Consider the following 16,232-nt stretch of genomic DNA (forward strand, 5'->3'; position numbering starts at 1 on the left):
AATACTTAAATAACCCTGTCTTAGAAACTAAATTGAATGGTCCATCACTGAACTCCCTTAGAAAAATAATTCCAGAGCCAGATGGATTCACAAGTAAATTCTACTAAATATTTCAAAAAACAATTTATTCTAGTACTGTTAAAAACTTTTTGGAAAATTAGGCAAAGAATGTTACTAAAAATGTCTTTTATGAGACAAAGGTGGAACTGATATCTAATCCAGAAAGAGCAAAACCAAAGACAACTATTAACCAATTTCCCTAATGAATATTGATACAAAAATTTTTAAATAAATTACCTAGCAAAGAGATTACATGCAATATATCTCAAGGATCAGGCACTTTGAACAAACAAAATTTACACCAGCAATGCAGGGGAGGCTTAATTTTAGGAAAACTATCCGCACAATTCACCATATCAGTAACAAACCCAACAGAAATCATAATTATCTCAATTGGTGCAGAAAAAGTTTTGACAAAATAAAACACCCATTCCTTTTGAAAACATAAATCTTTCCTTAAAATGATAAATAACATCTAAAAATCTTAGTAAGCATTATCTGCAATGAAGATAAGATAGAAGGTTGCCCCAAAGGATCAGGGGTGAAGCAAAGGGAGAAAGGGAGAGATTTTGGAATTCAAACTTATAAAAATGAATGTCAGCAATTATTTTTTACATCTAACTAGAGAGTGATGGTAACTAAAGAATGAAAGTAGAATAGGCAATGGCGGAAAGCAAACTATCACTGTTTGTATATGATATGATCCTATAGGATCAACTAAAAAACTCCTTGAATTAAAACTTCAACGAACTTGCAAGATACAAAATAAACCTACAAAAATCATCAGCATTTCAATATATCTCCAATAAAGTCCAGCAACAAGAGATAAAAAGATAAATTCCATTAAAATAACTGCAGATAATATAAAATATTTGAGATTTTCCTTACAAAGAAAAATCCAAGAACTTACATGGATATAATTACTAAACATTTTTGACAAAATTAAGTCAGATCTAAACAACTGGGGTAAAAAACATCATTGCTTATAAGCAGGGTAAGCCAATATAATAAAAATGAAAATTCTATTAAATTGATTTACTTTATTCACTGTAATACCATTCAAACTACCAAAATTATTTTATTAAAGCTAAGAAAAAATGATGAAATTTATCTGGAAGAACAAAAAGCTCAAGAATATCAAGGGCATTAGTGAAAAAAAATGTGAAGGAAGGTAATCTAGTAGTACCAGATCTCAAAGTATGTTATTAGTTGTAATCATCAACATAATCTGGTATTGGCTAATATACAGGGTGGTGAACTAGTGGAATTAGATTAGCTATACAATACACAGTAGTAAGTGACCTTAATAATCTAATGTTTGATATATACAAAGATACAAGCTTTTGAAGCAAGAACTAACTATTGTGACAAAAACTTCTGAAAAAAAACTGGAAAACAGTTTGGCAGAAACTAAGAATAGACCAACATCTTACACTGCATACCAAGATAAGATCAAAATGGCTACATAATTTAGATATAAAAAGTGATATTATAAGACAATGAAAGGATTATGGAATATTTAACTTTAGAGATTTGTAGATAAGGGAAGAATTTATGACCAAACAAGATATAGAGAGCATTACTAAATGTAAAATTGATAATTTTGATTATACTAAATTTAAAAGTTTTTTGCATAAACAATACCAATGCAACCAAGAATACAAAGAAGGCTGGGGAAAGATTTTTATATCAAGTGTCTCTGACAAAGGCTTCACTTCTCAAATATCTAGAGAACTTGGTCAAATTTATAAAAATAAAAATCATCCCAAATGTTGGAGGGGATTGAAATAATTGAGACACTCATGCACTGTTGGTGAGGTTGTGAACTGGTCAGACAGACCATTAACAATCTGAAACTATGCCCAAAAGGCTATAAAACTGTGCATACCCTTTGATCCAGCAATAGTACTACTGCATCTGTATCCCAAAGAGATTTTAAAAATAAAAAGGAACAGAAAGGGATCTAGATGTATAGAAACATTTATAGCAGCTCTTTTTGTGGTGGCTAAGGATTTGAAACAGAAGGATTGCTTATCAATTCATGAATGGTTAAACAAGTTGTGGTATGTGATTGTGTATTTGTGTCAGACTTGTTAGTGTAATGGCTAGTTTTACTTACCTTTTTTTCCTTTTATAATTTTTTTTAGAAGGTAAAACTTTCTGGGCAGGATGGAGTACAGAATATTTTGAGAAATGTATGTTACATAAAAATGAAAGATATCAATTAAAACAATGCAAAAAAAAAGAACCAAAAAATATGTTGATCTCTACCATTGGTCTTTATAACTGAGGTTACAAAAGTATAACTTGAAGATCGCAGGGAATGAAATTGTCCAACCTACAATAAAGTAGACTGAGGGAGAGCTCTGAGCCAATGGCACTGTATTAGAGGGTCCATGATCCCCTCTAATGAAGTAGATCTCAAATTTCCCTCATGCTCTGAGATGTCCTCTTCTTCCAGTACCTTGTTTTTATTGAGTTCAATACCCAAATATGAAAGAGGCATGGCGAAATACAGAATCTCATTGGTTGATAGACCTTGCTCTTAAGGGTCAAAAATTACATATTACCAGGGTGGAGAGGAAAGGGTGTGTCACAGATTGGGTGAAGCATGGGTCATCTCCACTGACTAAGTGGTCATAAGATGGTCACTTGTTCATGTTGGCCAAGAAAGAGAGATCTAGAGGTACAAAAAAAGTTGGAGGACTTTCCATGTAATTGAGTCACCTCCACCACAATGAGCTTGGTCACCATGACGAGGAAAAACAAGTGTGGAGGGCCTCTAGTTAGCTTCATATGAATATTTATTGCACATGAATTTACAATTTATAACTCACAGCTCTGAGACCTAATATACAGAGAGTATAATTACTACCCCTATGGATTCAAATCAAGCTGATTAATACTGATTGGACTATAGTAGGGACACAAATGGATAATATTTGGCATTTTATTTAATGTAAAATTAAGTATGATGAATTTAAATAACTTTATTCAATGTACTCACAACATTTAGAATAGGAATTGCCATAGGGTCTATACAGGTTTATGTCACTGTATAGTAGATATGTTTTGGAAACAGTGTGTAGACATTTAACTGCATTTTCTCCTTCATTTGTTTATTCTTGAATAATTATTATCCTCATTTTTCAATTATCTTCTTGGAAGTTCAGCTCTTTGCTGGTCTCTAAAAAAGTGCTGAAAGGGATAAGAACCAACAAGTGGGTGCAACTTCTGGTAGCCTGAGTAGCCCAGTTTGTAGCAACCATCTTCTAGTCACCCTCATTTTTTAGTTCTTTCTTTATTGACCTAACTTTGCCTCACAGACTATTTCCTTGTGCTATAAACTCCTTCCCTACTTTTCTTCTCGTGAAAGATAAAAGCAACAGCACTAACTTTACATCGTTAAAAGCAGGAAGGTAAGTAGTTGGGTAAATTCCATGTGCCTCCCAGGGTCAAGACTAGTCAAATAGCTAATCCAAGTACAATCCCTGGGTAAACCACAAATACTTTGTACCAAAGTACAATCCCTGGGTAAGGTGGAGCTCCTAGAAAGATCTGAAGTAATTTAGCAGTGATTTAGATACCCTTGTTAGGATCTACAATTCCAGCTTCACTTTCGTCAATGGAACAGTTGTACACACAGGCAGAGACCTACTAGGTATCCCATCATGATGAGAGTTACAGCCAGAGAAATGGAACAGTCCTAATACATCACTGGAATTAGCTTCTCTCTCTTCAAGAACTAGGTCACAGTGAATGAGAATAATGAATAGCATGACATGTTCACTTGTATTAGAATTCATACTACTACAAGTTATAATTGTATAAAATGTGAAAATTGGTCTCAGTCCAGTGGAAATATGCAGCACATATTTGAATAGTCTGACCACTTACTGAAATTCTTTATTCACATTTAATCCAGAGATGAAATAATGAGGGAATACAGATAGAGTTTACAAAGACTGAAAAGGAAAGATTTGTCAAAAGATTAAATGCATGGAGTAAATGAGAATGAAGAGTCAAAGGTGACACTGTTTGTGAGCCTGGGTGACTGAGAGAATGGTAGTGCCCTGGATCATAATAGAAAACTTTTCATGACAGGAGACTTTGGGGTGAAAGATAATGATTTTTCTTTTGGACACACTGAATTTGAGATGCCTACAGTACATCCAGTCTGAAATATCCAAAAGACAGCTGATGATGTAGAAATATAGCTCAGGAGAGAGAAAGTATTTTCATTGGAGAGAGATTCATTTGAATCAGAAGGCTAATTTGGTGTTTAGAAGAAAGTGGGAAGCAAACAGGTAGATATGTGTAGTGTGCAGAACAGGGCAATATCTAGGATGATATTTAGTGTAGATCATAGCATCTGAGTACTTCAATGGATTACGAAAAAAAGAGGCTGAGATAAAGGATATATATAATTTGTAGTGAGGTTTGTTTTTCTTGCTTTCTTAATAGGTGTAGGAAAGAGAAAATGAAAGAAAATTCAGAACTGAAAATAAAATAAAATAAAACAATTAGGGAAGAATATAAATTTGCCTTTCTATTGGGAGATCTCAGATAGGATTAGAAAACATAAACTTGCAGGGGATCCAGTCGGCATAATTAAATGGCTTCTTTTTTTAGCTCGGTCTAGTAACATATGACTAAGAGCAGAGGAGAACGATGATAGCAGTAATGCGAGACAGAATGGAACTTCCCTACTCTTATCAAGGGTATCACCATCTTTCTAGCCATCTAGGATTGAATACTTGGAACAATCTTCAAATAATTCATTCTCCCTGATTTCATGTTGTAGGCATTGTTCTAAGACAGGTACCTTTTAATTTCAGGTTCAATGTTGGGACACAGTGAGGCACTCACAAATTATTGAACCATAAACGAAGGAGGTTTACTTTACTCGAACACAGTAAGAATATGTATAAGGACAAAGTGGCAATTATAGTTGTAAGGCTTCATAACAGTGTAGATTTTCTGATATTCAGAAAGGTTTGTACACTGACTGAAGGTTTTCTAATTTTTTTTTTTTGTATTTCTAAATTTGGCATGACTAAGGGAGCATCCAGAGATACTCCCTATGTGTAGCTCATACAGAATTTCTTCCATGTCATCTGGCCATGCCTATGCTTCCCTTAAAGGGAGGGCTTAGGAACCTAATAGTAATAGCCAGCATTTGTTATGTAATGCCTTAAGGTTTTCAAAGCACTTTTACATGGAACTATATTATTTTCTTTAGTCCTTACAGCACCCTTGGGAGGCAGATGCTATTATCTGCATTTTATAGATGACGAAACTGACTTTGAGAGAGGTTGTGTCGAATAATAATTGTAAAGTCCTTAATAAAATGCCTGCCACTATAGACATGTTAGCTGTTGTCATTACAAAGAGGAATAACTAAGCCAACAACAATAGGCATTGATCTGGAAATGGTGCACAATGGAAAGGAGGAATTCATGGGAAAAGTCCTTGGAAGTCAGTGGTAGAATACACCTAAAGGGAAGGACCTAGAATGCATGCCTCAGAAATTGGGGTTTTTAAGGTCAATAATTATTTATTAAGAGCTATTACTAAAAATAATGAATAATGAATAAAATGAATGAATAAAATTTAATGAATAAAAATAGTTGCTGACACTAATATATACTAGTTCTATTGGGAGCTAACAGACAACAGTTTGTCAATAATTTGAGCTTCTTGGCCACTTTATCTCATTTGAACAAATTTTTTAAAATCATGAAATGATTACATAAGAACATAAGCAAGTTATATAAATGAACATATTTCTAAATACTACCTTCTTCCTTTAATTCTCTATCAAAATATCATTATAAGTAACATGATAAGTATTATCAAAACAGATTGCATAGAGGGAAAAATATTTTTAAACTATTTTAAGCAAAGTATATAAGCATTCCTTTACATTGCTTCTATTGTTCTGTATTAACCTCTGCCAAAGTCTCATCCTTGTGCCCCATTGTGGCATTGAGGAAAATTCTGGATGACTATGCTATATAATCCTCAGAGCCCAGATTTAGAGTTGGAAGAGACCTGAAAGGTCAACTAGTACAGTTACTTTACACTTGAAGAAACTGAGGCCCAGAGGATTTAAGTGACTTGCTCAAGGTCACACAAGTGGTCAGTACCAAAGATGGGATGTGAACCCAGGTCCTCTGACTTCAAAGTACCTTGGAAGTTTAGATAGCAGGAAAAATACAGAGAAAAGAGAGAGACCAAATTATTATAGGAGTCATGAATAAGGATGAGAATGAGTGTGAAGGTGTCAACAGAAAGAGAAGATGGATAATAAAGGAAATAAGAGAAATCCTTTTTGGAAAAGGGTGCAAAAAATGAAATTTAGAAACTAAGGAATAGGGCTAGCTGAATGGAGGAGAGGAAAAGGGATTAACAAATGAAGAGAAAGCAGCCAGTGGAAATAGTGCCACCTTAAAAAAAGGATTAAAGCAACTAAAGGAATATAATACTGTGATTATAGCAGAAAAGAGAACTTGAAACTGAAAAGCTTCTACACATGCAGTATCAATACACCTAGGATATGAAGAGAAGAGGTTAAATGAGAAAACATCTCTATACCAAATTTCTCTAAGAGTTTATTATTCACATATATAAATATATGCATGCATGCATATATACACACACATACACACACGTATATATATAAACAAATATAGATATATACATATGAATAATAGCTATTCCCAATATATAAATGATCAAATGAAATTAGCAAACAGCTCTCCAAAGGAATATTTCAAAATATTCACAAACACACGCACACATACACACACACATGCACACACAGGCACTGTTTCAAATCAGTAATAATAAGATAAATGCAAATCAAAGCAACTTGAAAGCTTTACCTCACACCTCAAAAACTGGCAAAAATGACAAAAATGTCAACTCAGCATCAGAGGGATTATAAAAGGATAGGCCCAATAATACATTGTTGCCAGAGCTATGAAATGATAAAACTATTTTGGAAAGCAATTTGGAATTATGTGAATAAAGTGACTAAAATATCCATATCCTTTGAACCAGAGACTACATTATTGAGCTTATAGCCCTAGGAAGCCATTGATAAGAAAAAAAAATAGTCCTCATATATTCCAAAACATTTGTTGCAGCATTTTTTTGGAATAGGTAAACATTGTAAATAAGGTAGAAGTTAATCAGCTGGGACTGTCTAACCAAATCGTGGTTCGTGAATGTAATGGAATATTACTGTAATATAAAAAATGTGTGTATATACATATATACTATTAATGCATAGAGGCATGGAGAGATCTTTATGAATTAATGCAGAGTGAAATAAGCAGTCAAGAAAATAATATACATAGTAATTTTGTTGATGTCATCAAGTTATTTCAGTTGTCTCCAACTCTTCATACCCCATTTGGGATTTTCTTGGCAAAGATTCTGGAGTAGTTTGTCATTTCCTTCTCCAGTTCATTTTACAGATGAAGAAACTGAGGCAAACAGGGTTAAGTGACTTACTCAGGATCACACAGCTACTAATGTCTGAGACCAGATTTTAACTCCACAAGGTGATTCTTACCTGACCCCTGGCCTAGCACTCTATCCACTGTTCCACACCAACAGCATAAATGGAAAGAAAACTACACACCAAAAAAATCAAAAGGAAATTTAACAAAATTCTGAAGATCTGGTGGAACTCAAATGAAGAGATGTGAGAAAATTCCTCCAACCAGCCCCTTCATTGAGGTGAGAGCTCCACAAGTGTTATATGTTGCATACATTTTTGTTTTGAGGTTTTTTTGACAGAAGTATAGGTTGTTTATTGAATTGCATCTTTATTTTCGATTTTTAGAGATCAAAACTGATGTTTCCATTATAATATTTCAAAGACATACTTCACTTTTTTCCTTCTAATCATTTTTTAAATGATTTGATATTTTATTTCCCCTCAATTGCACACAAAAATAATCTATAATATTCATCTTTTTGAAAACCTTGACTTCCAAAATTTCTCTCTCTGAGTACCACCACACACCCCCAGTGAAAAGACAAGCAATTTGATACAGGTGATACATGTGCAGTCATGCAAAACATATTTCTATGTCAGTCATGTTGTAAAAGAAAACACAGGCTAAAAAATGAACAAGATAAAGAAAACAATTTGATGTCTAATCTAAGGTGAAATTCTCTTCTGCTCAGTCTTAGGTGGGACATGGAGATTTTTTGTTTAGATTGCCCATAGCTGGAGTCAATTTAGAAGTAAGTGACATAATCAAAGTACATTAAAATCGATTCAACTCCTCGTCGTAATGTTCATTTTCTCATTAATTGTTAATCAGAGTTGATTGCAACACTCAGGACTATCCTTCTTCTACGGGCATCTAACTTGTGAGCCCACAGCCATGATTATTTTTGCATTTGAAAGTGCTACTGACCTTTTATTTAAAATGTTGGCATTTTTAATAAAATGATTAAATTACCCAGAAATTATGTCTCTCAAATTTTCTAAATGCCACAACTCCATCATATCCCCCCCATTTATCCTACTCTCACTTTCGTTTCATCCTAACTATCCTCAAAAGTGTTTTGTTTCTGTCTTTTACACACCCCAATCCACCTCATCCCTTCTATCACCATCCCACCTCTTCCTCTCTTACTTTCCTGTGGTGTAAGATAGATCCTCATACCAATTGAGTGTGTAGGTTATTCTTTCTTTAAGACAATTACAATGAGGGTAAGGTTCACACACTCCCCCTCCCACTTCACCCATGTTCCCATCCACTGTAAAAGCTCTTTCTTGCCTCTTTTATTTTACCCCATCCTACCTCTCCCTTTTCCCTTCCTCTAGTGTATTCCTCTTTCTCATCCCTTAATTTTATTTTTTAGATATTCATCTCATCCTATTCAATTCACATCTATACCCTCTGTCTACGTATATTCATTCTAACTGCCCTAGTAAGAAGAAAATTTTAGGTGTTACAAGTGTCATTTTCCCATGTAGGAATAAAAACAATTTAATTTTATTGAAATTATGATTTCTCTTTCCTATTTATGTTTTTATGAATCTCTTCATTTTTGTATTTGAAAGTCAAAATTTCTATTCAGATCTGGTCTTTTCACTAGGAATACTTGAAAGTCTTTTATTTCACTGAATATACATTTTCTGCCCTGGAGGATTCTATGCAATTTTTTCTGGGTAAACAATTCTTGGTTGTACTCCTAAATCCTTTGCCTTCCAGAATATCACATTCCAGGCCTTCCAATGCTTTAATGTAGAAACTGCCCTGGGTCTATTGAAGGGGATATATAAGGAAGAGGTCAGTTTGGGGATAGAGAACTGAGGGAGCCAAGATGGGAGAGTAGAAAGATACATATACTCTAGCTTTTCCCCCACAATCCACAAAATACTTGTAAAAAGGACTCTCAACAAAGTCTAGAGCAGCAGAAGCCACAGAACCACAGAGAGAAAGAGGTTTCCAGCCAAAGGTAACCCAGAAGGCTGACAAGAAAGGTCTAACCCATTGGACTCCAGGCAGAGCTGAGCCCAGCCCTGGCCACACAGCACTGGGAGGAACAGGACCTGAACAGACCTCCAGGCAGAGTTCCTAGCAGGGAAGGTCTCAGATACCTCAACCCACAAGGGACAAAGAAAGCTCCAAAGGTCAGTGGAGGAGGGCTTTCCCAGCTGAGAGAGAGGGAATGGAGGTTTCTCTAGCAATAGCCCCATGTGACAGCAGACTGTAGGCAGGTATGGAGGCCTTTAAGCAACCTAGGTCCATTGTTCAGACAGCTCAGCTTAAAGCCTCTGGGGGTAGGGAGCAGCTAATCTAAACCCCAGCCCTGAGTGACAGCCCTGCCCCCACACAAAGCCCAGGGGAACCAAGCAGCTGAGTCTAATCTCTTGACAAAGGATTCAGAAGTCAAGTAACTGACTGGGAAAATGCCCAAAAGAGGGAAAAAAATAAGATCATAGAAGGTTGCTTTCTTGGTGAACAGGTGTCTCCTCTCATCCTTTCAGATGAAGAAGAACAAGGTTTACTGTCACAGGAAGTTAATATCCCTTCCTCCAGGGCCTCCAAAGTGAACTTAAATTGGGCTCAGGCAATAGAAGAGCTTGAAAAGCAAGTTAACAGCTTGCTAAAGGAGAATCAAAAAATGCTGAGTAAAATAATATCTTTAAAAAGAGGCTAACTCAATTGGAAAAAGAGGTCCAAAAAGCCAATGAGGAGAAGGAGGACTTAAAAAACAGAATTAGACAAATGGAGGAGAAGTTTCAAAAGCTTACTGAACAAAATAGTTCTCTGAAAGAGAGAATTGAGTTCAGAGAAATGAATGACTATGAGATAAACCAAGCAGTTAGAAAACAAAACCAAAAGTTTGAAAAAATAGAAGTTAATATGAAATATCTCATTGGAAAAACAACTGACCTGGAAAATAGATCCAGAAGAGACAATTTAAAAATTGTGGGACTACCTGAAAGTCAAGATCAAAAAAAGAGCCTAGACATTATCTTCCATGAAATTATCAAGGAAAACTGTCCAGATATTCTAGAACCAGAGGACAAAATAAATATTGAAAGAATCCACTGATCACCTCCTGAAAGAGACCCAAAAAGAGAAACTCCTAGGAATACTATGGCCAAATTTCAGAGTTCTCAGGTCAAGGAGAAAATACTGCAAGTAGCTAGAAAGAAACAATTTGAGTATTGTGGAAATAGAATCAAGATAACACAGGATCTGGCAGCTTCAACATTAAGGGATCAAAGGGCTTGGAATAGGATATTCCAGAAGTCAAAGGAACCGGAATTAAAACCAAGAATCATCTACCTAGCAAAACTAAGTATAATACTTCAAAGGGATAAATGGTCATTCAATGATATAGAAGACTTTCAAACATTCATGTTGAAAAGACCAAAACTGTATAGAAAATTTGTCTTTCGAACACAAGAATCAAGAGAAGTTTGAAAAGGTAAATAGGAAAGAGAAATCATAAAAGACTTTCTGTAGCTGAACTGTTTACATTCCTATGTAGAAAGAAAATATTTATAACTCTTGAGACTTTTCTCAATATTTGGGTAGGTGGAGGGATTGTATACACACACACATACACTCATACATACACACACAGACAGAGAGTACAGGCTGTGTTGAATCAGAAGAGGTGATATCTACAAAAAAGATATAAAATAAAAATTAAGGGGTGAGGGAGGAAAATACTGGGAGGAGAAAGGGAGAAATGGAATGGGGCAGACTATAACTCATAAAAGACATAAAGAAAAATCTTGTTCAATGGAGAAGAAAAGGGAGAAGGGGAGAGGGGGAAAGTGAAGCTACTCTCTCCTCATTTGGCTTAAGGAGGGAATAACATGCTCACTAAATTTGATATGAAAATCTATTTTACACTACAGGAAAGTAGGGGAGGAGGTGACAAGAGGGATGAGGGGAATGATAGAAGGGAGGGCAAATGGGAGAAGGGAGTAACTAGAAATAAATACTTTTGGGAAGGAACAAGGTCAAGTGAGGGAATTAAAAAATAAGGAGGGATAGAGTAGGATAGAGGGCAGTACAGTTAGCATTAAACAACATGATTATTATGGAAGTCTTTTGCAAAATGACACATATATAGCCTGTATTGAATTGCTTGCCTTCTCAGTGAGGATGGGTAGGGAAGAAGAGAGTGAGAGAAAGAAGGTGGAATTCGAAGTATTACAAATGAATGTTGAGAATTTTTATTGCATATAACCAGGAATTAAGAAACACAGGGATTGGGGTATAGAAATTTATCTTGCCTTACAAGAAAAGAGAGAAGATGGGGATAAGGGAAGGGAGGGCTCATTGAGGGAAGGGGTAATCAGAATGCAAGGTATTAGTGGGTGGGGGAGGGGAGAGAGGGGGAGAAAAATTGGACATGTTACAAAGTGATATAAAAGCAATTAGTATTAAAACAATTGACTGGATTAATTACTGAGACTAAATCAGAGACATCTTTAGTTTGGGGAAATAAATTTTAGTCTAAGTCTCCTAGAGGCAGGTAACCTCAGGTAAAATTTGGCATTGATGGAAAAGTTAAGGTTTTAATGGTAAATTTGATTTTATGATTGTTATTTAAGCAGGAGCTAGAGCAGGTATATAAGGTATGTAAGCCACTTAAGACTTGCCTCAAAAGATGTTCCCTAGCCAATGTGAAATTATAGTCATATCTGAAGCCTGGTTATTGGAACTTGCTATTTTAAGATGCTATGGGACTACTAAGTGATTGTTCTTCTGAGTCTAACTCCAGGTATAGATAGCAACAAAGGTGGTCTGAGCCTCCAATCAATGATTCCAGTAAGCCTGTGAGATTCTGGAATGAACTGAAAAAGGTGATCTCATGGGAAGGGTGGGAGAAGGGCTGTTCAGCCTGGGCTGAGGTAGGATTCTCCTGACTCAGTTTCTCCTCTGACACCTGGCAGACTCTAAGCCTCACTGAATGCAAGTTGAAAATCTACTCCTGCCTGGAACTGACATGAAGTTGGGGAGATATTGTTTCCCTGCAGTGTCCCTACTCTTAGTGACAATTTCCTGTAGTCAAAAGGTCTGTAAACTTAATACCAGATCTATAAAATTATAGATTGTTGGGAGGGGAACATCTGAGGTCAAATCTAAAATTAAACTATTAGGCTTAGAACTTTAGACCAACAACAGTAAGTTAGGGTCCTTTAATTCTTAGTAATAGTGTGGAGACAATTACGTCAAGGGCTTATGAAGCTCATATAAATAGTTATTATTTGTGTCTCAGTGGGTTAATGTTAAAAAAATGTTTGTGGTCTATACTGTAAATGCTTTAAAAGAAATATCACCTGACCAAAAGTTGGGATTGTGTTATGTGATATGAACTGTGTTAAAAATGAAAAATTAAGAAAATTAAAAAAAAGAAAAAGCAACTGGACATTCATGAAGCCAAATTTAAGGATAATTTCAAAGTAATTTTGCCTCAGGTTTCCCTTCCTTAGCATCCTTCGTCTTCATTTCAAGTTGAATTTAAATAAATACTAAGACTAAGAGAAAAAGTCTTTACAAGGAGGAAAGTACAGAAACAAGAGTTTCTTTAACTAAAAACAGTATATTTGTATTGTTAACTATTTTAATGTGATTAAAAATCTTTCCCACTCATTGATGGGTCCACCCATTGTGAGAAGTTTGATCAGGGGAGGTGTTTTGTAGGAAGATCCCAAGTACCTTTTGTTTTTTTCTATTGAGGCACTGGGTCAAAGGGTTGTGATGCCTTCTGGCTCTAAAAAAGGTATAACTACTCTGAGGTTTTACTTTGGGGCTTAGTTTTTGCAAGAAGGTTTGAGTGCCAGAGGAGGACTCTGGGAAGCCACTAAGGAGCTCCCCAGCTTTGAGAACCCAGATATCTTGCTTCCCTCTCTGGTAACTATAGTCAGACAGTTGGAGTGTCAGACAGAGGAAGCCATGTCTGTTGATGTTTTGATTTCTCTGTATTTCTCTGTATTTTCTTTGAAATTCAGGGTGCTGACTCCCTGAACTAACTGAATGATATGTGTACTTGGTTAAAGGAATGGTACATGTGCTTGATTAAAATGATTGTTAACCACTTGGAAAAAAAAAGATAGACAACTGAGGACAATGGCACCGATGGAGGAGAGGTCAGAATCATTAGAATGAGGTGAGTATGATGGGATTGAAGTATGTTAATAACCGAGAAATTAATTCAGATTGATTATCATTGTCCGTAGAGATCTACCTGTAGTGAAGTTGTCCCACAGATAAGGTAGGTGTGTGTGGCTACAAAGTAGAAGGGGGAAGGGAGCAGAAAGAGTTCCCAGAAGTGGTCAAAGCAAGCCCTGTGGAACTGTAAGTGGCCAGAGAGAATACCCAGAGTGCATGGAATGTGATGAAATAGCTGCTCAGCAGAGAGGCACAGGCAAGGCCCTGACCTTTTTGAGTATGAGAAGTGTTTGGAGCAATGTGATGGAAGGTAGAGATGAGAAGGTCAATTTAGTTAGAAAGTATTAGGATTTTATGTGTATGTATGTCTGTGAATATGTGCATATATGTATAGCTTCAATGGTTTCTTTATATGTCTATCCTATGAGTGCTTTCTCAGGTATATATTTAATAACTATGTCCTGTCTCTCTGAATTGAGACTTATATAACCACTAGAATGCTACTCTGTGGGGGCTCCTGCTCTCTCCCTCTCTCTCTCTCTCTCTCTCTCTCTCTCTCTCTCTCTCTCTCTCTCTCTCTCTCTCTCTCTCTCTCTCTACCTATCTAGCAAAAAGTCACAATATCACTCATTCATACATTTTTGTTTCTTAGGTATCTATTTCTCTGAGTTCAAATTTCCCCTAGAAGTACCCTACAAGTCAATTTTAGGAGAACAACACAATGAAATCGAAGGTAAAAATTCCAACCCTCATCATTTTTCTACCTAGTTCATAAGGGTTCCAGAGGGGACATAATATTGAGTTTGACTCACTATTGAGGAAATGACCTGCTGAAGTATATAATTGATTAGTGGGGCCTACTGTAAATTCCAGAGTATAAGAAACTAGGACTGGGAGCCAATTTTGTTGATTATAGTTGCTACTTCAGAGATAGAAAGAATAGATCTTGAGGCTGTTGGTTTTCTCCTGTGCCTATATATTTTTCCTTTTTAAAAATATAACTAATTTATGTATTTTTAGTTTTCAACACTCACTTCCATAAAATTTTAAGTTTTAAATTTTCTCCTCCTCCTTCTCCTCTCCTTCCCTAAGATGGTGTGCAATCTGATATAGATTCTATTTTCTATTTGTCATGTTGAAAAGAAGAATTAGAACCAGTGAGAGGAACCATGAGAAAGAAGAAACAAACAAAACAACAAAAGAAAAGAAAAAGAGAGCAAGGAGTATGCTTCCATCTGCATTCAGAGTCCAAAGTTCTTTCTCTGGAAGCGGATAGCATTTTCCATCATGAGTCTTTTGAAGTTTTCTTAGGTCCTTGCATTGCTGAGAAGAGGTAAGTCTATAAAAGTCAGTCATCACACAATGTGACTGCTAACTGTATACAATGTTCTCCTGTTTCTGTGCATTTCACTCAGCTTCAATTTATATAAGTCTTTCCAGATTTTTCTGAAGTCGGCCTGCTCATCATTTCTTATAACACAATAGTATTTCATTACATTCATATACCACAACTTGTTCAGCATTTCCCAATTAATGGACATCCCCTAAATTTCCAATTCTTTGATGCTTGTATATCTTTCAATAAACTTCTCTAACCTTATGACCTTAAGTCTTAATATCATGTACCAATTACCCAGACTTTGTAATGCATAATTAAGTACTGATCAGTTAGTCCATCTTATTAATATGGATTGTCAACTGAAAAATCAAGGTTGAAGGAGGGGAATGTTTACCTTTTATTTCCTGTGTAATAAGTGCTTAATAAACTTTTGTTGAATTTGATTTGTTTAATTGAATAAAGTAGGTACTTCACACAAGTATATTCTCATTTTTAAAAGCCCTCAGGAAAAAAATTACTTTGAATTTGAGTTAAAATGAAATACTATAAGTAAATAAAAGCATATATGCATTTAAGTATATAGTCTTACAAATCAGTTACAATTACTATCAATTCTTAATTAAGACTTACACTAGTAAAACAAAAGTCATCTAGTTTCTAAGATCTTAAGGGCTTCTTTACAACTTCTCTACACTAGACTCAGTTTTCTTTGTCTAATGCCCTCCTCCTTGCATTTTCTTGAATCTTTGGTCATTAGAAAATGTCCATTTCCCATGCTTCAAGGGTGGGCATCTGACTGATAAATCCCAATATCTCTCTGCCTATGACATAAGAAAATGGAAAACAAATCAGATGTACTTGAGCAAGAACCTGTACCTTTCTATAAAACTCCAGGCCTTTACCTTCATAATTGAGCTGCCCTGGTATAGAAGACAAAGATCCATTCATCAAACTAACAAGAGTCACATATATGAACTAAATTGCCAAGTCCTGAGGGTGGATTCTCACAAGGTCCTCCTTCACGCCTTTCCTTCTCTTGCTACGATCTGAAGAATATTGTTTCTGACATCTGATGATAACCTTTTAGAAAATTAAATCCAGTGTTAGTTTTGACCCAAATCCTTCATTCCTTGTCTGTGTTCCAACATATCATATCCCTA

At 35.6% G+C, this 16,232-nt stretch overlaps 1 protein-coding gene across 1 annotated transcript in view; it reads right to left on the reverse strand.

Moving 5' to 3' along the window:
* Positions 1-6,785: 6,785 nt before the first annotated feature.
* The window catches only part of LOC140519708 (major urinary protein 20-like), a 71,822-nt gene continuing 62,375 nt past the window's right edge, over positions 6,786-16,232 (reverse strand). Inside the window, exon 8 of the mRNA XM_072633014.1 lies at positions 6,786-16,152. Within this exon, the coding sequence (XP_072489115.1) occupies positions 16,092-16,152 (61 nt within the window). The 3' untranslated portion in view covers positions 6,786-16,091. The remainder of the gene's footprint in view (positions 16,153-16,232) is intronic.

Source organism: Notamacropus eugenii, chromosome 1, assembly GCF_028372415.1.
Source record: "Notamacropus eugenii isolate mMacEug1 chromosome 1, mMacEug1.pri_v2, whole genome shotgun sequence".
Lineage (NCBI taxonomy): Eukaryota > Metazoa > Chordata > Mammalia > Diprotodontia > Macropodidae > Notamacropus > Notamacropus eugenii.